The sequence below is a fragment of the Erinaceus europaeus genome, chromosome 9 (genome assembly GCF_950295315.1).
Source record: "Erinaceus europaeus chromosome 9, mEriEur2.1, whole genome shotgun sequence".
In the NCBI taxonomy this organism is placed as follows: domain Eukaryota; kingdom Metazoa; phylum Chordata; class Mammalia; order Eulipotyphla; family Erinaceidae; genus Erinaceus; species Erinaceus europaeus.
In genome coordinates, this window is record NC_080170.1 from 124,740,278 (window position 1) to 124,764,948 (window position 24,671).

Below are 24,671 nucleotides of genomic sequence, written 5' to 3' on the forward strand. Positions count from 1 at the left end.
AATTGACAAACCCCTAGCCAGACTCACCAAACAAAAAAGAGAGAAGACTCAAATTAATAGAATTGTAAACGATGCAGGAGATATCACAACTGACACCACAGAAATCCAGAGAATTCTGCGAAACTTCTATAAAGAACTATATGCCACCAAGCTAGAGAATCTGGAAGAAATGGAACAATTCCTAGAAACCTATGCACTTCCAAAACTGAACCAAGAAGAACTACAAAATCTAAATGCACCAATCACAGACAAAGAAATTGAAACCGTTATTAAGAATCTCCCCAACAACAAAAGTCCTGGACCAGATGGCTTCACAAATGAATTCTACAAAACTTTCAGGAAACAGTTAATACCCATACTTCTTAAGCTATTCCATAAGATTGAAGAAACAGGAATACTCCCTTCCACCTTTTATGAAGCCAACATCACCCTGATACCAAAAGCTGATAGGGACAGAACAAAAAAGGAAAACTACAGACCAATATCTCTGATGAACATAGATGCCAAAATATTAAACAAGATCTTGGCCAACCGGATACAGCAACACATCAAAAAGATTGTTCATCATGACCAAGTGGGATTCATCCCAGGAATGCAAGGCTGGTTCAACATCCGTAAATCAATCAATGTCATTCATCACATCAATAAAAGCAAAGCCAAAAACCACATGATTATCTCAATAGATGCAGAGAAAGCCTTTGACAAAATCCAACACCCATTCATGCTCAAAACTCTACAGAAAATGGGAATAGATGGGAAAGTCCTCAAGATAGTGGAGTCTATATATAGCAAACCTACAGCCAACATCATACTCAATGGACAGAAGCTGAAAGCATTCCCCCTCAGATCGGGGACTAGACAGGGCTGTCCACTGTCACCGTTACTCTTCAACATAGTATTGGAAGTTCTTGCCATAGCAATCAGGCAAGAGAAAGAAATCAAAGGGATACAGATTGGAAGGGAAGAAGTCAAGCTCTCACTATTTGCAGATGATATGATAGTATACATAGAAAGACCTAAAGAATCCAGTAGAAAATTACTGGAAGTTGTTAGGCAATATAGCAAGGTATCAGGCTACAAAATCAATGTACAAAAATCAGTGGCATTTCTTTATGCAAACACTAAATCTGAAGAAGAAGACATCCAGAAATCACTCCCATTTACTGTTTCAGCAAAATCAATCAAATACCTAGGAATAAAGTTGACCAAAGAAGTGAAAGACTTGTATACTGAAAACTATGAGTCGCTACTCAAGGAGATAGAAACTGATACCAAGAAATGGAAAGATATCCCATGCTCATGGATTGGAAGAATAAATATCATCAAAATGAATATTCTCCCCAGAGCCATATACAAATTTAATGCAATACCCATCAAAGTTCCACCAGGCTTCTTTAAGAGAATAGAACAAACGCTACAATCATTTATCTGGAACCTGAAAACACCTAGAATTGCCAAAACCATCTTAAGGAAAAGAAACAGAAATGGAGGCATCACACTCCCAGACCTTAAACTATATTATAAAGCCATCATCATCAAAACAGCATGGTACTGGAACAAAAATAGGCATACAGACCAGTGGAACAGAATTGAAAGCCCAGAAGTAAATCCCAACACCTATGGGCATCTAATCTTTGATAAGGGGGCCCAAAGGATTAAATGGAAAAAGGAGGCTCTCTTCAATAAATGGTGCTGGGAAAACTGGGTTGAAACATGCAGAAGAATGAAATTGAACCACTTTATCTCACCAGAAACAAAAATCAACTCCAAATGGATCAAAGACCTAGATGTCAGACCAGAAACAATCAAATACTTAGAGGAAAACATTGGTAAAACACTTTCCCACATACACCTCAAGGACATCTTTGATGAATCAAACCCAATTGCAAGGAAGACTAAAGCAGAAACAAACCAATGGGACTACATCAAATTGAAAAGCTTCTGCACATCCAAAGAAACTATTAAACAAACAGAGAGACCCCTCACAGAATGGGAGAAGATCTTCACATGCCAGACATCAGACAAGAAACTAATCACCAAAATATATAAAGAGCTCAGCAAACTTAGCCGCAAAAAAGCAAATGACCCCATCCAAAAATGGGCAGAGGAAATGAACAAAACATTCACCACAGAGGAGATCCAAAAGGCTAACAAACATATGAAAAACTGCTCTAGGTCACTGATTATCAGAGAAATGCAAATCAAGACAACACTAAGATACCACCTCACTCCTGTAAGAATGGCATACATCAAAAAGGACAGCAGCAACAAATGCTGGAGAGGATGTGGGGACAGAGGAACCCTTTTACATTGCTGGTGGGAATGTAAATTGGTACAGCCTCTGTGGAGAGCAGTCTGGAAAACTCTCAGAAGGCTAGACATGGACCTTCCATATGACCCAATAATTCCTCTCCTGGGGTTATACCCCAAGGACTCCATAACACCCAACCAAAAAGAGGTGTGTACTCCTATGTTCATAGCAGCACAATTCATAATAGCTAAAACCTGGAAGCAACCCAGGTGCCCAACAACAGATGAGTGGCTGAGAAAGCTGTGGTATATATACACAATGGAATACTATGCAGCTATCAAGAACAATGAACCCACCTTCTCTGACCCATCTTGGACAGAGCTAGAAGGAATTATGTTAAGTGAACTAAGTCAGAAAGATAAAGATGAGTATGGGATGATCCCACTCATCAACAGAAGCTGACTAAGAAGATCTGAAAGGGAAACTAAAAGCAGGACCTGATCAAATTGTAAGTAGGGCACCAAAGTAAAAACCCAGTGGTGAGGGGTAGGCATGTAGCTTCCTGGGCCAGTGGGGGGTGGGAGTGGGCGGGAGGGATGGGTCACAGTCCTTTGGTGGTGGGAATGGTGTTTATGTACACTCCTAGCAAAATGTAGACATTTAAATCAGTAGCTAATTAATATGAGAGGGGGAAATCAATTGTATGTCTCAAAGTTTCTCAAAAGACAAACTGAATCTTTTTAATATATAGGCTATGTATTTGATATGCGGACTCTCTCAAAAGCCTAGACCAAGTAGATTAGAAGCTTCCAATAGCACAGCTATATACAAGATACTGGGTACTGTCCAGCAAACCATAACAAAGGGACTTTTCAAAGTTAACCCAATTAACAAATAATGTGATGATAATATTAACTATCGATTGTCTTTTTGAACCCTAAGACAGCAGGAACCTCACATCTTCACTATAGAGCCCCTACTTCCCCCAGTCCTGGAACCCTTGGATAGGGCCCACTTTCCCGTAGGCATCTCCCAATCCAAACCAAATAACATTGCATCTGCCGATCACAACCTAACCAAAGCAACGATTGCTACCTCAACATGCTTCACCTCAGAATGTATCCAGAGACTTCACGTGTGGAATGACAACCCTTCAGCTTCATTACTCGGGTGAGACCTTTCCTTTAATAGTACACTCTAATTTCATCTCAGGTAGTTCACTTTCCAACAAAGTCCCATAACCTAGATATACACCAGTTTCTGTGAGAGAGAGAGCTTATGTGCACACGTATCCATAAACTACTGCAAAATATATACCTGAAAGCAGGACTACACTAGAGTTTGCAGTGAGTACCTCCCTAACACTTCCTCTCCACTATTCCAAGCTTGGGATCCATGATTGCTCAACAAATTGTTTGGCTTCATATGTTAACTCTCTTTTCAATCACCAGGTTCCAGATGCCACCAGGATGCTGGCTAGGCTTCCCTGGATTGAAGACCCCACCAATGTGTCCTGGAGCTCAGCTTCCCCAGAGTCACACCCTACTAGGGAAAGAGAGAGGCAGACTGGGGGTATGGACCGACCAGTCAACGCCCATGTTCAGCGGGGAAGCAATTACAGAAGCCAGACCTTCTACCTTCTGCATCCCTCAACGACCCTGAGTCCATGCTCCCAGAGGGATAGAGAATGGGAAAGCTATCAGGGGAGGGGGTGGGTTATGGGGATTGGGTGTTGGGAATTGTGTGGAGTTGTACCCCTCCTACCTTATGCTTTTGTTCACTAATCCTTTCTTAAATAAAAAATTAAAAAAAAAAAAAAGAAAACTAAAAAAAAAAAAAAAAAAGAAAGGTAAAAGTAAAAAAAAAAAAAAGTATACACATTAGATTCAAATACATAGGAACTGTTATAAAAGGAACGGTGTTATAGTCTTTGTAAAACTTTAATAAATGCCATAAACTAAATATAATGTTCTGTTTCCAGAGAAAAATAAGACAGAAATCAGTAACAGAAGCCAGACCTTCTACCTTCTGCAACCCTCAACGACCCTGGGTCCATGCTCCCAGAGGGATAGAGAATGGGAAAGCTACCATGGGAGGGGGTGGGTTATGGGGATTGGGTGTTGAGAATTGTGTGGAGTTGTACCCCTTCTACCTTATGCTTTTGTTCACTAATCCTTTCTCAAATAAAAAATTAAAAAAAAAATACACCAAACTGAAAAAAAAAAAAGAACTGCGTCCAGACAACCCCCCCAAGAATTTGAAAATGAAGCCCTGCCCTCCCCAAGGAGCTCCCCAAGGAAAATAGAGCCTTGGGGTTAAGAACAAACAAGCAGGGGCCAGGTGGTGGTGCACCTAGCAGAGTGCACGCAACACCTGTGTTAGCAGGTCCTGGGGCCCAGGTTCAAGTCCCCAGCTCCCACCTGCAGGGGGAAAGCTTCATTGAATGGGGAAGTAATTCTGCTAGCATCTCTCCTTCTCTCTGTTTTCTTTCCCTCTCTCCCCTACTACTCCTCTTTGTCTCTTGCCCTCTGTAAAAAATAAATAAATAATCATCATCATGGTAAAGGAAGAAAGGGGGAATGGTGGAGTTGTGCAAACACTGAGCCCTCGCAATAGCCCCGTACTGGTGACAGAACTTAATGCAAAACCAGCAAATCAAAATTTACTGAATGCACCCAAAAAAACAATAATTACAGGATTTTTTAAATTAAGTGCTGTATTAAGACATAAGAAAGGGATGTTAGGCTCAAACAGCAAGTCCCTGCCTGCCAGGAGAGGCTTCCTCAGCTGTGAAGCCGGGTTGCAAGGACCTCTCCCCCCCCACCCCCCCCACCGCCCAATTATAAAAATCCAGGATGGTGAATGGCCTGGAATGGCGGAGTTGTGCAGACACTGAGCACCAGCAGTAACTCTGGTGGAAAAAAAAAAAAAAAGATGAAGAAGGTTAGGAGCCAGTCTGGCCAGAAGAAGGCCGACTGTGGGGTGCAGGAGGCTAGGAGCCAGTCCGGCCAGAAGAAGGCAGACTGTGGGGTGCAGGAGGCTAGGAGCCAGTCCGGCCAGAAGAAGGCCGACTGTGGGGTGCAGGAGGCTAGGAGCCAGTCCGGCCAGAAGAAGGCCGACTGTGGGGTGCAGGAGGCCTGGCCGCACACTGAAGCTTCGCGGGCAGTACCGAGGGAAGCTGCATGGACACAGCGGTGCTGTGGAGTCTCTGCTTCGTTCTCTCTATCCCTGTCTCTGTCTGAAAACGAAAGGAAGCAAGTCTGATGCGAGCCTCGTTGTAGCACGTGTGTGAGACTGCACAGAGAGAGAGAGAGAGAGAGAGAGAGGGGAAGAATGGCCTGTTTCAGCGAGCTGAGCATTCCCCTGCGAAGCTACCTGTAAGAAAAGTGATTAAAAGCCAAAGGTAGCAGAAGGGAGGAAACTATGAAGAGGAAAAATAAAAATCAGTGACTCAGCAAAGAGAAAGAAGATCCAGAGAAATCAACAGAGCCAGGTGCGATTGTGGAGGGAACAGTAAGACAGACAGCGAGGCCTCTAAGTGGACTGATTAAAAGGCCAGAAGACACATTTCAGATAAGTGTATTGACAAAGACCAAGACTACAGCTCCTGCTGGCATTAAAGAGAAAGCAGAAAGGGCAGGGGACACAGCAGAAAGACTCATGCCCGAGGCTCCAAGATCCCAGGTTCAATCCTCACCACCCTCTGCCAGAACTGAGCGGGGCTCTGGTAAAAACAAACAAATAGACAAACAAAATAAATAAACATAAACAAAATGGAAATGTTAAGAATAGCTTTATATCAATAAAATTTGCAACTTAAGTGGATGTATGTCTTGCAAAATACAAACTAGCAAATACCATTTAAAAACACAATAAATAGTGCAGGTGGCACAAAGTGAAAGGACCGGCATAAGGATCCCGGTTCGAGCCCCCGACTCCCCACCTGCAGGGGAGTCGCTTCCCAGGCGGTAAAGCAGGTCTGCAGGTGTCTGTCTTTCTCTCCCCCTCTCTGTCTTCCCCTCCTCTCTCCATCTCGCTCTGTCCTATCCAACAATGATGACATCAATAACAACAACAATAACGACAACAATAAAACAACAAGGGCAACAAAAGGGAATACATAAAAATGAAAAAAAGTAAATAAATGAATAATAACAAAGTACAAACAAAGCAAATTTAAAAGCTCTCTATATGGGAATAAAGTTTATTTGTCGTTAAAATATTGCATACCCTAAGCTCAGACCGTTTCACTAAGGAATACCAGGTCTTAATTCGTAAAAGTCGAAATGAAGACAGAAATAAAGTGTGAATGTACTTAAAAATTAAAGTCTTTTAATAAGAAAATGAGCCCAAGCTGAAGGGTCACTCCATCTTTTTTTTTTTTATTTTTATTTTTTGGATAGGACAGAAACTGAGAGAGAAGAGGGGAAGACAGAGAGGGAAGAAAAAGACACCTGCAGACCCGCTTCACCGCCACATGTGCTTAACCCAGTGTGTTCCTGCCAAGCTCCTTCTTTTATTTTTAATTTTTTACTAGTGATTTAATAATGGTTTACAATATTGTAAGATTACATAGGTATAGTTCTATTTTTTAAAAAATGTTTATTTATTCCCTGTTGTTACCCTCCATCTTTCTAAGCCCAGTCATTCGTAAGACACCGAATAACTGTGAGCCGGCTCCTTAGCCACCAAGAATATAGTCCCAAGTGCTGGGATTTGTTGAACTGAGGGGAGAGAAATTCCCACAGGCCCGACAGAATTATCTGTTCTCTCCTTGAGCTTTGGCAAAATTGTACTGGGGTCCTTGCGCACTGTACTGTGTATGCCCCAAGCAGGTGTGCCGCTGCCTGCCCCCGCCCCCAGTTCTGTTCAACATTCAACGGGCCTGGAGTCAGGAAGCCCAAGCACCTTAAACATGCCCACACTACTTAGCTCCTGGGAGCTTGCCTACAGAGCCACTGCACAGAGGCACACCGTTCAGGGGCAAGAGTCCATTGCTGCATGAGAACTGGAAGCAAGGAAGAGAGAGAGAGAGAGAGAGTGAAGAGAGGAGAGAGGAGAGACAGGGAGAGGAGAGAGGAGAGACAGAGAGAGGGAGAGGGAGAGAGGAGAGAGGAGAGACAGGGAGAGGAGAGAGGAGAGACAGAGAGAGGGAGAGGGAGAGAGGAGAGAGGAGAGACAGGGAGAGGAAGAGGGAGAGGGAGAGGGAGAGGCAGAGGCAGAGGGAGAGGGAGAGGGAGAGGGAGAGGGAGAGGGAGAGGGAGAGGCAGAGGGAGAGGGAAAGGCAGAGGCAGAGGGAGAGGGAGAGGGAGAGGGAGAGGGAGAGGCAGAGGCAGAGGGAGAGGGAGAGGGAGAGGGAGAGGGAGAGGGAGAGGGAGAGGGAGAGGGAGAGGGAGAGGCAGAGGGAGAGGGAGAGGCAGAGGGAGAGGGAGAGGGAGAGGCAGAGGCAGAGGGAGAGGGAGAGGGAGAGGGAGAGGGAGAGGCAGAGGGAGAGGGAGAGGCAGAGGGAGAGGGAGAGGGAGAGGGAGAGGCAGAGGGAGAGGGAGAGGGAGAGGGAGAGGGAGAGGCAGAGGCAGAGGGAGAGGGAGAGGGAGAGGGAGAGGCAGAGGGAGAGGCCGAGGGAGAGGGAGAGGGAGAGGGAGAGGGAGAGGGAGAGGGAGAGGGAGAGGCAGAGGGAGAGGGTGAGGCAGAGGGAGAGGGAGAGGCAGAGGGAGAGGAGAGGGAGAGGGAGAGGGAGAGAGAGAGGGAGAGGGAGAGGCAGAGGCAGAGGCAGAGGGAGAGGAGAGGGAGAGGGAGAGGCAGAGGCAGAGGCAGAGGCAGAGGGAGAGGGAGAGGCAGAGGCAGAGGGAGAGGCAGAGGGAGAGGGAGAGGGAGAAGGAGAGGGAGAGGGAGAGGGAGAGGGAGAGGAGAGGGAGAGGGAGAGGGAGAGTGAGAGAGAGATATGCATGCCCCATGGCAAGCACTCTCTGAGACTCTGCAGGAGGTGAGAGCCAGGCAGGATACTCCTGAAGTCTACAAGCTTATCTCTATTCCGGAGAAGGCGAGCAAATCAAGTGACCCTATGCATACCTTTGGAGAACTTCCACACGATAGTAGGCACAGGATAGCCCTCAGCGGAGCAATTGAGGATGACAGCCTTGCCGTAGATCCCGTCCTGGTCCCGCGGCTGGACCACAAACTTGGGAGGAACTGAAAAGAGAGAGAGACGCCACCGATTCAGTGAAGATCACAACTTAGTCCAGGCGTGATTTTAAGAGACTCAAGAGTGTGACTAAACGTGAAAAGACTAAGAAAGAGAGAGAGGCCAGAAGAAGCCTGGGTACCACCCACCTCACATAGACATGGGACTCTGTACAGGGGGGATGTGGACATGCTGTGGCCTCCTGCAGCTGAGCCTGGGCCTCTAGAGGGAGGTGGGAAGGGGCAGAAGGAGAGGCAGGGACCAGGAACAACAGTGGAGGAGAACAGTGGCTGGTGCTGGGTGTGTTGTGCAGATACCAATCACTGGGAGACAAGAAACAGGGCAGGGGGGCGGGCGGGGGCGCGGCGGGCTCAGCGCAGGTGGCGCCAAGCGCAGGGACCGGCGTGAGGATCCCGGTTCGAGCCCCCTGGCTCCCCACCTGCAGGGTAGTCGCTTCCCAGGCGGTGAAGCAGGTCTGCAGGTGTCTGTCTTTCTCTCCCCCTCTCTGTCTTCCCCTCCTCTCTCCATTTCTCTCTGTCCTATCCAACAATGAACAACAATAACTACAACAACAATAAAAACAAGGGCAACAAAAGGGAAAATAAATAAAATTTAAAAAAAGAGAAAGAAATGGTGCAAATGGACACGAGCTGTCATGTAAACTATTACTCCACTCAAAAAGTGGTAAAAAAAAATAAAGGAAGGAAAGAAAGAAATGGCAAAGGGGAGGAACTCTCTCCGTGCGGAAACACAGAGCCTGCATGCCCGAGGCCCTGGGAGCAAGCCCTAGCACTTATGCCAGAGCTGACGAGTGCTCTGATTCTCTCTCTACACCAGTCTTTAAAAAGACTTTACTCCGGAGTCGGGCGGTGGCGCAGTGGGTTAAGCGCACGTGGCGCAAAGCGCAAGGACCAGCAGAAGGATCCCGGTTCGAGCCCCCGGCTCCCCACCTGCAGGGGAGTCGCTTCCCAGGCGGTGAAGCAGGTCTGCAGGTGTCTGTCTTTCTCTCCCCCTCTCTGTCTTCCCCTCCTCTCTCCATTTCTCTCTGTCCTATCCAACAACGATGACATCAAGAACAACAACGATAATAACTACAACAGTAAAACAACAAGGGTAACAAAAGGGAAAATAAATAAACGTAATTTTTTCCAAGCGCAAGGACTGTCAGAGTAAGGATCCCGGTTCAAGCACCGGCTCCCCACCTGCAGGGGAGTCGCTTCCCAGGCGGTGAAGCAGGTCTGCAGGTGTCTGTCTTTCTCTCCCCTCTCTGTCTTACCCTCCTCTCTCCATTTCTCTCTGTCCTATCCAACAATGATGACATCAATAACAACAACAATAGTAACTACGAGAATAAAAAAAAAACAAGGGCAACAAAAGGGAAAATAAATAAACATAATTTTTTGTTTTAAAATGACTTTACTCAAAGTAGAAAAATAAAATAAGGCAAAGAAGCAGACAGAGCCACCCAGACCCAATCCTGAGATTTCTATGCAGAGCCACAATCTCAAAGGTGGGCAGAAGAGGTGAAGGGGGTCAGGCATTGCGGGCGGTCGGCTGTGCTGTGGTGGTAGCAGGGGTGGGTGGCAGCACAGCCGGGACGTGACCAGGCCTGTGATTCAGGATCAGCTCCACGCAAAGCAAGGAGGGCTTACATACAGAGAAAATCCAGTATTTGCGACTTGAGACAAATGAGGAAAATAGGCTCAAGGCAGGCACATGTTTCTCTCTCTCCCCCCCCTCTCTTTCTCTCTCTCTTTCTCTCTCTCTATATGTGTGTGTGTGTGTGTGTGTGTGTGTGTGTGTTTGTTTTGCATGGAGAGTGCCCACTGATAACCCTAAAAAGAAAGGAAGAAAATACAGCTCCGAATTTGCAAGCTAAATACATACCGGATGTAGTCAGTCACCTGCTTTAGTAGCAACTTCACTTTCTCGGGACAGTGTTCTGGGCACATACGTTCAGCAGACTGTAACGATGTATGTCTTCATTTTTAATTAATATAACATAAATTCATACTACGAACATTTTAACAGAACAGTTTCATCCTTATATATATGTATATATATGTACATAAGACACTCTTTTAAATATATTTGAGGTAAGAATGAAAATTTCTTTCTAGGAACAGGGTGGAGGAGGTTACATGGAGTGGGGATTTCTAGTGAAAAATAATCAGCCAATGTCAAGGATAGATTCCAGGATCATTTTGGCGAAAGTGGGAAGGGAATTTGCACTCTGTCTCATTTTATGATCTTTTTGGCTCAGATTCCACTGAGAGCAAACACCTCTTGTCAAAGGAGCAGAGTAAGTCATGTCTAGTTATAACTGATCTATGAGAACCACTGCATCTGGCTCCAATCCAAAGGAGTGCTACTTAAAAACCAATCAGAGAGACTTAGATGGGAATAAGCATTGACATATTGTTAGTATCAGGCTATTACAGATAGAAATGGCCCATAAAATGGAGCATTATCTTCCCTTTCTCTCTCTTTCATCTCCTTGGTTCAGGGACTGATGATTCTTCCTTGAAAGTGTCTCACATACACACATATTACCATCACCTTCTTCTTCATAACCTAGTCACGTGAACAAACAGGTCTTCCTTTTGGTTTCAGCACTACTAGGCTGAACAGCTCCAGGCACTTGGCGGGGGGGGGGTGGTGGCACCCCAGGGGGGTGGCACTGCCACTCCTGGGACCCTTCTGAAAGCCTCTGCCTTGCACAGAACTGCCCAAGGCACTGGGAGACAAGGAGGCAGGACACTTGTTTCCATTCACACTCCTCACGGGTGGAACACTGTCCTACTTTTTAGGCACCCATCATCCTGTGTCTATCTATCATCTATCTATCTATCTATCTATCTATCTATCTATCTATCTATCTATCTATCATATTAACCCTACCTATCACCCACCCATAGTCTATCTATCCACCACAATCATCACCACTCAAGCACTGAGTTCCAAATGAAGAAAAGTGAATTATTTTATTTCTGTGTGTTTAGCTGTTTACTCCAAATCACTTTCATTACATCTGTAATGAAAATGAATTTTGAAATGTGCAAGCCCTGCAGTGGGGTTTATCCAATAGTATCTGAAGTCCTAGGTATTATTAATATCATACGCATAAAATCAATTGTATCGTTAATAATATAATTCTTCACTCTCGAGCTTAGCACTTTTCTCAGTGATTTTGGATTTGTTCCTCCTCAGTCAGTCAGGGGTGGGGAGTACCGACCCTCCATCCCTCTCCCTTCCTGTGAGTCTGTTTCAAAGCTCCAGGAGGTCAAGATCAGGGTCCCTGTTTGCAGAGCTGGGGACAGATGCCCTCACACTAGTCATGCTAGTTAGTTTATTCAGGAAGTCTCTGTCTGCCAGAACTAAAGCAGTACCTTCATCCTGAGTGCCCTCACTGCCCTCACTCAACCTTTCCTTTCCCTTTGCACACGCATGTAGCTAGCTAGCTGCCCATCTTTGCTTGCTTGTTGTCTTTCTCCTCTACAGGACTCTGAGTTTTGTGGGGCAAGGAGCTGACCTTCCTGTTTTTAACACCAGTGCACCCTTACCCAGGACTCAAGGCATATGTTATCAAGTAGAAACTTGATGAGTTTTTGTTGGAAGGATAAATGAGTGAGTGAAATAAGAAGGTGTCCCGGATTCTGGATGGGTCAGTTCAGAGACAAGGTAGTGGACTTGTATAGTCTTGACTTTCCTGCCGAGCAGAGGCCAGCTGGCAGCCCTTCAGAGACTGTTCCTTTACGTGACAGCTCGCTGTGAAGAGCCAGAAGCAACAGGCAGGAGTCAGGAGAAAGTGAGAGGAACCTGACCTTGGAGTGACTGTGTTGGCAGCTTCACTTGTCGTGGCTGCAGCGGCACTACCAGGGGCCCAGGGGCAGGCGTGCCGTGTGGCTGACTCCAGTTCTTTCCCTCGAAATGGCCTCATGGATGCTAAGGTCACCCGGTGGTTGAGTGCCACATCAAGGAAACTGTGAGCTCTTGGCCAGCACACGCCACAGGGTGCCGGCATGAGAGGTTAAGAGCTGCTTCTTCCCATTCCTTTACTTTCCTTTATGATACAAGTTGATTTACTCATTATCGTCCTCTACTGATGTCCACTGTGGTCCTAGCTATCAGTTCTGAGCGGAGCTGGCCTGCAGCCCTAACTTCATCTCTGTCTTTCCCATTTGCTCTGCACCTCAGCTTAACTTTCTAAATTAGCACCACCCCTGCCTCCAACTGCTGTAGTTCATTCACAACTAGGGCATATTTTTGTCCTTGCTGACTAGTCCATAACTCGCCACTCCACTGAATGCTCTGGCCCGGCCCTTAGATTAACCCATGGCATCTTCTTTGTGAAGGGACCTCCCTCATTCCTACTCCAAAGCCATGCGGGTGTGGGCTAGAGAAAGGCAGAGCAGAGGAAGGAGGCAGGAGAGACTGCTACCATTTACTTACTAAGTCCACTTACTTACTAATTTCCACGGTGAAAATACAGCACTGCACTTAACCCTCAGAAAGCCTAACACTGATAGGTATAAAGAAGTATCTACAGACCAAGCTAAAGGCCTAGATAAGGGGGGGGGGGGTCAGGTGATGGCACACCGGGTTAGGCGCACATGGTTTGAAGCCCAAAGACCTGCACAAGGATCCTGCTTCGAGCCCCCGGCTCCCCACCTGCAGGGGAGTCGCTTCACAGGCAGTGAAGCAGGTCTGCAGGTGTCTGTCTTTCTCTCCCCCTCTCTGTCTTCTTCCCCTCCTCTCTCCATTTCTCTCTGTCCTATCCAACAACAATAACAGCAACAACAACAATGGGGGGGGGGCTTCCAGGAGCAGTAGCTTTGTAGTGCCAGCACCGAGCCCCAGCAATAACCCTGAGGGAAAAGCAAAAACCAAAACACAAAACAAAACCAAGCAGAAGGCCAAGCTACAGAGCTAGCGCAAAGGAGGTCAAGACCTTCACCAGGATCAAGCAGAGGCAGGACGCCGAGGCCATATTCTGAGTGAAAGGTGTCAGTCTGAGTGCTCGCTGAATGTCCCTTGGACTTTTTGTCTGCAGAGCCGTCAGCTGATGGCAGAGGGTCTCCTCGCTCAGGGAAGTTGGCTCAAGGGACTGTGGCCCCCACCCTCCCATGCTGCCGGGCATTAAACCAGTCCCCTGCTCCATGCTGCATTGCTGATGGTGTGGCCTATTTACATAACCATTATTTTGCCTGATCTGTCTTCTTTCTATGTGGAGACCCGCCCTGCCCGCAGGGTAACATTAATCCCCCCAGCTAAAACTCTCGCAGCAGGTGCTAAGGAAGCTTCCACCTTCCCAGCATGTTTTTGCCTTTCTCCACCCCCTTTCCTAGCCATTTCCGTTTCCGACTTGCCACTTGCGGTTTTATCCTATAAAGCCACTTCTGTTTCTGGTTTCTCTCTCTTCCCTTTCCCTTTTTCCGTGTCCCGACCTGGAGGAGGGCAGGCGTGCAGACAGGGAGGTGGACGCCGGCCATTGCTCACACCTGACTCTGGGGCTCCCGCACGAATAAGGATCTGTACTGCTACCGCCACAAGACTGGTTCCAGGATCATCTCTCTCTCCCGTCGGCAAAGCTAGCCCGACACCCTGCCCCATGCGGACCTGTTCACGGTGATCAGCAGATGTGCTCACTCTGGCCTTGGCGCTGCCCTCACGGCACAGCGGATACTGCTTAGCTTTCACTGACCTCAGGAGATAGCCCAGTTAACTCTGCTGCCTCCCCTTGTCGTCCACGCACACAAGGGAGTGTGGCAGGAGGTCCTGCTACCTGCCTGGAGCCAGAGCCACGCCATTTGCCGGCAAACACGGTCTGTGGAACCCCGAGGAGCAAATCTCCTTGTATTTCCCACATGAGGAAAGCGAGGCCCAGGGAAATCGCTTGAGCTCCCAAAGTCATCCGAGAAGGGAGACAGAAACGTGGACCCTGACTTTCTTACTGGAAGCCCTGCTGTGTGTGTGTGTGTGTGTGTGTGTGTGTGTGTGTGTGTGTGTGTGTGTGTGTGTGTGTGTGTGTGTGTGTTTTCTCTCTAAAACTCATCAAGACGGAGTGGAGTCACATTCTCTCTAGAACATGTCTTTGCCTACAGCAATATCCCTTCTCCCAGCTCTCTCCTGAGCTCTTCTTTGCCTCCCTCAGCACATCCAGCCAGGTTTCCTATGACTGGCATTCGATGTCATTCTACTTTTCAAGCTCACGCTTTTATTTTAAAACGTGTCACAGTGAACAACTGAGGTGAGGGCCATCAGCTCATCTGGGCAGAGCATGGCCAAGCTCTGAGCCTGGTCTCACTGCACCGGGGGGCTGGGGGGAGCTTTGTGCTTTATTTTATTTTATATTTTTAATAGTTCTTTTTTATTTATTTATTGGATAGAGACAGCCAGAAATCAAGAGGGAAGTGGGTGATAGAGAGGGAGAGAGGCAGAGAGACACCTGCAGCCCTGCTTCACCACTTGTAAAGCCTTCCCTTTGCAGGTGGGGACCGGGGGCTCAAACCTGGGTCCTTGCACATTGTAATACATGCGCTTAACCAGGTGCGCCACCACTCAGGCTCTGTGACCTCTTTTCTCTCTCCTTCTGTCTGTCTGTTTCTGTCTTCTTTCTGCTCTGACAAAGGTAGTGTGGGGCAGTGATGCCCCTGAGACCACAAACATAAATCTGGAGATTGAATGTGAGGAGGCTGGAAAGACAGCATGCTGGTTCTGCATAAGACGTTCCTGCCTGAGGCTCTGAGGGCCCAGGGTTAGACCGTCTCCAGCACCACCATCAGCCAGAGCTGAGCAGGGCTCCGGCCTTCTCTCTGTATCTCTCTTTCTCATTACAATAGAATCAAAATGATGGGAAATAAATGCCCCATGGCAAACACCTCAGGACTGTAGCCCTGGGACATCTGTGGAGAGATGCGGGCTGGGGTCTGCTGCTACACCCCCACCCCTTTCACCCACACTTTCTGAGCTGCAGATTATCAACAACAGCCCTCACTCTTGATTATTTATTTACTGTTATTATTTTCTTGCCTCCAGGGTTATCGCTGGGTCTCAGTGCCTGCACCACGAGTCCACTGCTCCTGGAGGCCAGTTTTCCCTTTTGTTGCCTTTGTTTTATTGTTGTAGTTATTGTCATTGATGTCATCATTGTTGGATAGGACAGAGAGAAATGGAGAGAGGAGGGGGAAGACAGAGAGGGGGAGAGAAAGACAGACACCTGCAGACCTGCTTCACCGCCTGTGAAGTGACTCCCCTGCAGGTGGGGAGCTGGGGGCTGGAACCGGGATCTTTACGCCGGTCCCTGCGCTTGGTGCCACATGTGCTTAATGCGCTGCACCACCGCCTGACCCCCGCCGAGTATTTACAGTGCCTTGTGGGACTGGGGGCTGGCTCCCTGAGTATTTCCAGTGGCCACGTGGGACTGGGTGCTGGATCCCCGAGTATTTCCAGTGGCCACGTGGGACTGGGTGCTGGCTCCCCGAGTATTTCCAGTGGCCACGTGGGACTGGGTGCTGGCTCCCCGAGTATTTCCAGTGGCCACGTGGGACTGGGGGCTGGTTCCCTGAAGCACTCTTGAATGGGAGGGGGTGGCTGCTGGGCCCAGCCCTCACCTCTGACGATGAGCTGGCTCTGGTGCTCCACGGCCGCCGCCTCGTTGCGCGCGATGCAGGTGTAGTTGCCGTTGTGCACGAGGGAAAGGTTGGAGATGCGCAGGGAGCTGGTGAAGTCGATGTTGTCGATGGTGACGCCCAGGCTGGCGGGGATGGGCCGCCCGTCCTTCTGCCAGGTGATGGTGATGGGCAGGTCCCCCGAGACCACCACGCAGGGGATGAAGACCCGCTGGCCGATGGAGAAGCGTGGGAACTCGAAGGGCTGGATGAAGGGCGGGACTGTGGGGGACAAGGGACAGCGTGACAGTGTGGCAGTGTTACCCGGGGCCGGACGCAGCCACCCCTCAGGAGAGACCTGACACCTGCTGTCTACAAAGCGTGTGATTAGCGACTTGCTGCATTGTAAGGCGGCAAGGGAGTCACTCCATACTGTTCCCACCCTGAGTTCTGTGTCCCCATCCCCTCCATGGACACTGTAGTGGTTCTCCCAAGGTCACAGAAAAGGCTTGACTATAATATCTACATCCATCCATTCATCCATCCATCCATCCATCCATCCATCCATCCATCCGTCTATCTATGGTTTTTTTTGTCCATTTTTACTCATGTCTACAACCCTGCCTTCACTTCCTTTTTGAGTCACACCTACACCTGGTACTACCTCCTACCTCCCAGTGTCCTTCCTTTCTCCTTTCCCCCTCTCAGGTAAGAGAAACAGTGCCTGACTTCTTCTGTGTTCTCCAGATTCCCCTCCCTCTCGGTGATGGTATAAAGGCAATTCCTGGGGACAAACGTTTCAGGTCCCGGTGAAATCGGGGCTCAGAGCCCTCTGGCCATCTTCCATTAATTCTTCCTGTCTAGATGTATGGACTAAAAAAATGGGGGGGGCATGCAGAAGGTGGGAGTTCCAGCTTCTGCAATAGCTTCTCCACTGGGCATGGGGATAGGCTGGTCAATCATAGCTCCACCTCGTCTCTGTCTTTATTTAACAAGAGAGAAAAGAGAAAGAAGTATCACTTGGCTCGCATCTTGAGCACCAGGGATCAAACTGGGGACCTCACACTTGCAAGACCGGATCTCTCCTCCTACATGCCCCGGCCACCTGGCTCTCTACCCGTCCGCCTATTCCAAGCCGGAGCACAGGCATGCCTGAGCCACCGGAAGCTTCCATGTCGAGCCTCTCAGATTCCAAAGATCACATGGTTTTCTGTTGAAAGGCGTGATTTGCCCTGCAGCAAAATTTTAATCTAATCTTTGAAACTGTTATCGATGTATTGATGAACTTCAAAAGAAGTCATAATCATTTTGAGCAACAATTTTCAAACTCTACTGGGGGAGACAGCAAAATGATTATGCAAAGACACTTTTCTGGCTAAGGGGCCAAAGATCCCAGGCACCATCCCCTGTAATGCAATGAATCATAGTTGAGTCGTGCTCTGGAAAAAAGAACACACACACACACACACACACACACACACACACACACACACACACACACATTCCAATTCTGTGCTCTGCGGGGTACACAATGTTAAAGGGGGAATTTCTATTGCAGATTCCCACAGATTTGGTGCTTATTTATTTATTTATTTATTTATCTATCTATCTTTATGAAAGCCCTGCTCAGCTCTGGTTTATAAAGCAGTGGGGAAGCGAACCAGGGACTTTGGAGCCTTGGGCATGAGAGTCTAGACAGAATCATTATACTATCTACCCCACCCAACCACAGATGATTTTTAAAAGCAATGTTGTACTGGAGGAGATTTTGTTTTGTTTTATTTTGAACTACTGGGTTGTCGAAAAAACATTTATTTGCACAGAAAAATACATCATAGGGGTCAGGCAGTGGCACCTCTGGTTAAGCGCTCACAGCACAGTGCACAAGGACCCAGGTTCAAGCCCCTGGTCCCCACCTGCAGGGGAAAAGCTTCAAGAGTGGTGAAGCAGGGCTGCAGGTGTCTGTCTCTCACGCTCTCTGTCTCCTCCCCTCTCAATTTCTCTCCGTTTCTATCCAATAATCAATGAATAGAAATATTTTAAAAGATAAAATACATCATGCCTTTCCCAGCAGAGCAATATTATACAACCACCGTCTCCTCTTTAATCCATCCCACATCATGTGAGCAGGCACAGGGCACGTGCTGGAAGAACGCGGGCTTTGCTTTTAAAGTTAAAAGTGTTTCAGTGCCTAGCAGCTAACTGACAGTGCAGGCCATTTACCTGTGAAGATGATGACAGACAGACAGACACTGACAGACCAACAGACAGGTCAAGAGCCCACAGCGCTGAAGCTTCCTTCATGGGTGGGGGCTGGATTTGAACCTGGGTTGAGCACAGGGCAAAGCAGCATTCTATCTAAGAGAGCCTTTTACCTGGCCCATCTCCTGCTAATGGAAACGACATCTCCCAGGAGGGTCCCTGTAGTGCCCTGCACCCTCTGTTTCCCACAACCCCCCTGCAGAGACCTCAGCTCCTGCACAGGCCCACGGCTGGCTTTCTGAGCGGGAGAAGTGGTGCCACGGCAGAGAAAGCTACGTTGTAGCCGGCGGCATGGCCAGCCAGGAACGCAACCGATCTCAGCCCGCCAGGTCCTCTCTCTCCTGGGCCTCCTTTTCCTGACGCGCCCACCTCTGCCACATAGCAGTTAGCAGGTCAGACATCTGAAGCAGGTCTGCAGGTGTCTGTCTTTCTCTCCCCCTCTCTGTCTTCCCCTCCTCTCTCCATTTCTCTCTGTCCTACCCAACAACGACGACATCAATAACAACTACGACAATAAAACAAGGGCCACAAAAGGGAATAAATAAATATTAAAAAATAAAAATAAAGCACAGCATACACATGTGCATTCTCACACACGCACACACACACAACTACTGTGACACACTGACAGCAATATCACTGTGAGCGTGTGGGGCTGTGCTCCGGGTGCTTATTTTCCTTGTTGTCATTGAGGAAGTTTCGGGGCTTCTCAGACCATGTGTGGGAGGCGTGTCTGTGACGGCGCTGGGCCACTCCTGGGGGGAGGGGTTCTCCCATGCCTGGGTCAGATATCCTTCCCTTCACTCTCTCTTTCTTGCAGACATCTGCCACCTCCTGTCCTGGACCAGACCTGCTTCTCTGCAAACCCTCCCACTGACCCCAAGCTCTTGTGGGCTGTGACCATCCCGTTATGGCTTGATCTCATTAGCAGGCCATCTAGAGATATTAGCTGGATTGTTGGTATGCATGAGACCCCTTCTGTTTCATTTGGTTTAAATCCCCCCTGCTTAACACTATTCTATTTACATAACCACTTCATTCTATTTACATAACCGCTGTTAACAAGTTCCACCCTCCCTCCAGGGCATTGGTGGTTCAGTGACAGGATTCTCGCCTAATCTGCCCCCTCTTTGTCACACTCTGATTTTCACCAGTCACTTTTCTCTCCACCCTCTCTATGTCACATCCTGTTTCCACCCTACTTGGCAAGTATATATAAAGACAGCATTGTGAGTTTTAGAGTACTGTACTTTGAGTTTAACTTAGCTCGTCTTAGATTGTGCTGCATCCTGCATGAATAAAGAGATACTGCCTACAGCTCAACCATGAGTCCCTGGTCATCTGTTACCTGCCGGTGAAGCTAGCCCGGCGAAAACAACATAACCCGTCGAAAACAACACTGGATGAATTAAATAAATCATGGAAATCAAAGTTCTAGAGAGGTTCTTGGAGTTCAAAACTGCTTTGATGACGAAGGTCCCGTTCACTTATGTCACTGTCACAGCCTGTGATGACTTCCACTTCTTCCTTGAAATACTGGACTGATATCCTTAGAGGCAGTGGCGGTGATGCAGTGAAAGGCTACTTTCAGGTGGCATCTATGGTGCCTGTCCAGCTGTTGGTCATCGGTGAGGGTGTGGCTGTGTAAGCGGGGGAGAGGTGACGGTGTCCAGGCTCTGTCTGAGAAGGGGTGTATATCCCTGACTCTGGGAAAGATATTTGGGGGCCTCTCTGGGGTGGCTCAGTGTGACCCAGAGGATGACTTTATTTTTCATTCTAGGTTTTATGTATTTATTTTGGGTAGAGACAGAAATTGAGAAATTGAGGGGTGATAGAGAGGGAAAGAAAAAGAGAGACACTTGCAGCACTGCTTGCTTCTCTGCTGCTGAAGTCTCCGCACCCCTGCAGCCGGGGACTAGGGGCTTGAACCTGAGTCCTTGTGTCTGGTAACCAGGTGCGCTCTCTGGCCCCCAAAGATCAGGTTTTATTAAAACAGGTGGAGTAGAACACGAGCAGATGGGCTGCAATATGTTGGTATTTGTGTCTGTATGGATGGTTGATGGAGACAGATTATTTTGTTAGAGGTGAGAGACAGAGAGAGACAGACAGAGAGAGAGAGACAAAAAGACAGGAAGGAGAGACGCCTGCAGTGCTCCGCCACCACTTCTGAAGCTTCCCCCTGCAGGTGGACTCCCAGGGCTTGGGCCAGGTCCCCACACATGGTGATGCCTGAGCTTCGCTCGGTGACCCAGCCCCAGAGACCCAGTCGTGGCAGCTCAGCGGGTGGGCATGGCTAATGGACTAGCTACTAACTGACCAGGGCTCGGGGCCAGGAGGTGGCGCACCTGCTTAAACACACGCATTACTGACAGGTTCTCACAAAGACTCAGGAAGCTACTGACATTTATTTCAAAGCTTAGCCTTGTTTTCTGATGGGCTCCTTTGCAAACAGTGTCTGTAGTAGAGTTTAGTTACCTGAGAAGTATTTTCTGTGACACAGAAAAAGCCACACACCCCCCCACCCCGCCTGCTCTTTAGAAGCTTGGATCTGGGAGTCGGGCGGTAGCGCAGTGGGTTAAGCGCAGGTGGCGCAAAGCGCAAGGACCAGCAGAAGGATCCCGGTTTGAGCCCCCGGCTCCCCACCTGCAGGGGAGTCGCTTCCCAGGTGGTGAAGCAGGTCTGCAGGTGTCTGTCTTTCTCTCCCCCTCTCTGTCTTCCCCTCCTCTCTCCATTTCTCTCTGTCCTATCCAAAAACAAAGACATCAATAACCACTATAACTACAACAGTAAAACAACAAGGGCAACAAAAGCGAATAAATAAATATTTTTAAAAAAATTTTAAAAAGAAGCTTGGAGATATATATATATATATATATATATATATATATATATATATATATATATCACAGCTGACTTGAAGTGCTTGTAGGGTAGAAAGCTGAAATACAGTTATAACAAAGCCACACGGTCTGTGCAGGAGCAGGAACCCAGGAGAACCGAGTCCAGTGACTGCTTGCTTTTGCACTCAGTCGCATGTCCCTGTCCACCTGCTTTTCATTCTCTGATCTCAAATTCTCTGCGATGAGCATCCAAGGGAGATGGCCTTCCACAGCGCCTTGATCTGACATCTTCAGAAACAGACACAGGCTAGAGCTCCTTCCAGGTGTGCTTAAAGCTTGGAATCAGTTTCAAATGTTCCAGTTTGTAAAAACATGTCATTCTATTGCTAGGCCCAGGTTAACACAGACACAGAGGAAAACAGCTTTTTTTTTTTTTTTTTTTGCTAGAATAAATTAACAAATTCTTGAACTGAACTGAAAAAATAGTTGAAGAACTTCATGTCACCACTTTAATGGTGGCCTTTTTGGTCACTACTAGGCCACCCCATCATCTGGGGCTCTAGTCAGGGAATCCTAAGATTCCTACATAGATATGATGGGCCTAGACCTCTAACAGATCCCTCTCTCCACCATCATTGTCACCTCCATCAGGAACATCATCACAAACCCTCCTGTGGCCTCTCCAGGACCTGCCCTCACTGCAGAGCAGCCATGGCGGGGACTCCCCACTCTCTGAAGGGAGGCTGGTCAGCCTGCTCTGCCCCTTGAGGAAGACAGGTCCTGACATGAGAGCAGCCTAGAATGTTCCAGCTGTGACCATGGACTGTGAGCTCAGACTGACGGACGCAGAGGGCACACAGACTCCTGTGCTGAATGTGAACAGACCGGGGGCCCTGGGTCAGATCAACGGGGTTTACAGTTAATGGTATTTATAGACTTTCCTCATGTCTAGGAGCTTCTCTCTGCCCTGACCCAGTGTTCTAGTCCTGTTCTCAACTCTGACACCATCTCCCCAGAGAGGACTTTTAGCCCACCTGCATGTTAGCTGTCAGTCTGAGGCAAAATTAGTAAAGTCATGGGCCCCTTGGAACATACCTAGCATAGGCTTCCTAACGTCTTCTCAGAAAAACAAACAAACAAAACAGTTTCATCTGTTCTATTCCTACCTTTGGGTTCCTGATTTTTTTTAAGTACTTTATTTTATTTTTGAGAGAGATGCAGAGAGAGAAAGACACAGAGAGGAACGCCAGAGTCCTGCGCAGCTCTGCTTTATTGTGGTGCTTACTTCAGAGCCTCAGGCATGACAATCTCTTTGCATAACCATTATGCTACCCACCCCTGCCCTAGTTCCTGATTATTAAACAGTTTGTCCTGCTTTATATCTTACAGCCTTTCAGCCACCAAGTTGCAGATGCTACTGTGATTTCATCATAACTATCCTGGGCGGACCACCTCCCCAGATCCCTGCCCCACTCGGGAAAGACAGAAACAGGCTGGGGTGGGGATCCGTCTGCCAATGTCAATGTCCAGCAGAAAAGCAGTTACAGAAGCCAGAACTCTCACTTTCTGCACTCCACAAAGCATTTTGGTCCATACTCCTAGAGGGATAAAGAATAGGGAAGCTTCCAGTAGAGGGGATGGGAACTCTGGTGGTGGGGACTGTGTGGAATTGTACCCCTCTTACCCCACAGTCTTGTCAACGATTGTTAAATCATAATAAAAAAATTTAGAAAAGGAAACCCATGCTGTGGAGACATTTTTATAGCATACTATGTCCATCCAGAGGAAAAATCAAGAAGAATATAAGTAGCAGGGATTGGGCGAATGCACCCCACACACAAAGGGAAAACACAGCACAAGAAAAACACCTAAAATAACTTTTGATGTGAGATGAACTATCAGAAACGTGTGTGCAGAATACATCAGAAGTCACACATAGCCAGACACAGATACACACACTCCATCGAAATCTGGACTTACGCAACATCACAGTACAAAGGGCCACAGAGCAGCAGGGGTTAAGGGAGTCAGATGAGGCCTTCCAGACAAACACAAGACAGAGAAGCAAGAAGAGACATGGTCAGTCCTACCTGGTAGGCCACATACACATATATAAATAGATACGGACCTGAATATAGCTGTGTATCAGTGATTGTGACAGGAAATACATATGCCGACATTTTATTTGGTAATACTGATTATTCCTAGATTGATAAGTGATGAAAAATGGAAAATAAGCAGAGGCAGAGATGAGACAGAATACAGCTGTTCAGGGAGTCGGGCGGCGGCGCAGCCGGTTAAGCGCAGGTGGTGCGAAGCGTAAGGACCGGCGGAAGCATCCCTGTTCAAGACCCAGGCTCCCCACCTGCAGGGGAGTCACTTCACAAGCGGTGAAGCGGGTCTGCAGGTGTCTGTCTTTCTCTCTCTCTCTCTGTCTTCCCCTCCTCTCTCCACTTCTCTCTGTCCTATCCAACAACAACATCAATGGCAACAATAGCAATAATGACAACAGCAAGGGCAACAAAAAGGAAAATAAATAAATTGAAAAATACAGTTGTTCAGTTTAATTTAACTAGTACAGACATATGTTTGCCCTGTCTATGTCATGTGAAAGTGCTTTCAAATGGATAAAATGCACGGAGAGAAAGCTCTGTTGTATTTTATGAAAAGAAACCATCTCTCTCTACAGCACTAAGCTACCCTGACACATGGAAGGGAGTGAGGACTGAAAGGGACCTGAGTTCAGGCTGGGAGAGTTTTACCGGCACTGACCCAGAGGATGAGGACTTGCACCTATGTGCCAGCAACCACCCCAACCCTGTGATTTCAGCATTGAGAGAAGAGTGTGACACCAGGTCCACTAACCTCAGTGGGGACATTAGAGATATACACATGAACTCACATAGAAAAAAGAAAGTGAGCATCTTCGGTGACCTAAGAAACTTCTTCCCCCCCCAGAGGATTATCAGTTATTATTTAATTAGTAAAACAGACTTTTAAAAAAATAGGACAGATTATTTTTTGTTCTGGAAATCACAATTGTATTTCTACTAACATTACAAAAGAGAAGGCTATGGTATGTACAGAATGCAAATTCAATCTGTTATTTTAGGTAAATGTACAAAGTGAGGCCATTTATTTCCAGAGGTTTTGTTCTGGAGTCAGACTGGGTAGTTCTGAATCTCAGTTCTAGGATTTAAAGAACTTTTAACTTGAACTTAGAACACAACACGTTTACTTTTCATGTTTGCTCAGTGTTGATTGCAAATCTCTAAGAAACTTCCTAGTCAGTGCCCCAGTAGAAACAAAGACCAAGTTAAGAGGCAGAAGGCAGTCTTAAAGATATACTGTCATTTCCCTTTTTCTAACACTGAGGCAGAGAGAGAGAGAGAGAGAGAGAGGGAGAGAGAGAGACAGAGACAGAGGGAGAGAGAGAGAGGGAGAGAGAGACAGAGACAGAGGGAGGGAGAGAGAGGGAGAGAGAGAGACAGAGACAGAGGGAGAGAGAGAGAGGGAGAGGGAGAGAG

The 24,671-nt window shown here is 47.6% G+C and overlaps 1 protein-coding gene across 1 annotated transcript in view; it reads right to left on the reverse strand.

Annotated features, from left to right (window-relative positions):
- The window catches only part of LOC132540325 (cell adhesion molecule DSCAM-like), a 69,138-nt gene that overhangs the window by 25,297 nt on the left and 19,170 nt on the right, over window positions 1–24,671 (reverse strand). Inside the window, exons 6-7 of the mRNA XM_060197130.1 lie at window positions 16,046–16,324; window positions 8,321–8,440 (exon numbers count right to left, since the gene is read on the reverse strand). Coding sequence (XP_060053113.1) covers window positions 8,321–8,440; window positions 16,046–16,324 — 399 coding nt within the window. The remainder of the gene's footprint in view (window positions 1–8,320; window positions 8,441–16,045; window positions 16,325–24,671) is intronic.